We start from the raw sequence: 431 nt of genomic DNA, 5'->3' as shown, positions 1-431 counted from the left end.
TATCTTCGAGGGGACGCGAGAAGATGTCCTCTTGTTTCCAGTGACCCGTCTCTCGTCGAGGCTGGCGAGGGGAGCAGAAGGCAGCCGCGTTCATAGAGTAGTGGAGGAATACCCAGGGTGGCCTTGCCTCAAGGCCAGACAGGGTATGCGCGATCGGACACAGCAAGGGCTTGCGGTCTGGTGCATTGTGAGTCGGGTACACCCGTAGCCATGTATGGTGCGACAGAGACACGTGGACTGCCGCTAATGTCCTCTGACGCGTTGGCGTTTGCTTCTTCAAACCAGTGACAGGTGCTGAAGGAATTCCCCCGACATGGATGGAGGAGTTACTGCAGGATTTTGAGCAGGGCCGGGCTACGCAGGAACCTCTGTTCTTCCCACCAACGGACCCGCTGCCCGCGCCGGAGACAGGTGAGAGTGTGCAGCTTATG

At 58.7% G+C, this 431-nt stretch overlaps 1 protein-coding gene across 1 annotated transcript; it reads left to right on the top strand.

The window, feature by feature from the left end:
• Positions 1-3: 3 nt before the first annotated feature.
• On the top strand, positions 4-431 carry CSUI_005905 (uncharacterized protein; the record flags this gene model as incomplete). The annotated part of the gene is made up of 1 exon (XM_068066071.1): positions 4-431. A coding segment is annotated over one exon (204 nt), but the record flags the coding sequence as incomplete, so codon positions are not given.

This window comes from Cystoisospora suis (assembly GCF_002600585.1).
Source record: "Cystoisospora suis strain Wien I chromosome Unknown contig_2925, whole genome shotgun sequence".
Taxonomy (NCBI): Eukaryota; Apicomplexa; class Conoidasida; order Eucoccidiorida; family Sarcocystidae; genus Cystoisospora; species Cystoisospora suis.
The sequence above is the reverse complement of the archived record's forward strand: the minus strand, read 5'-3'. Positions and strand labels throughout refer to the sequence as shown.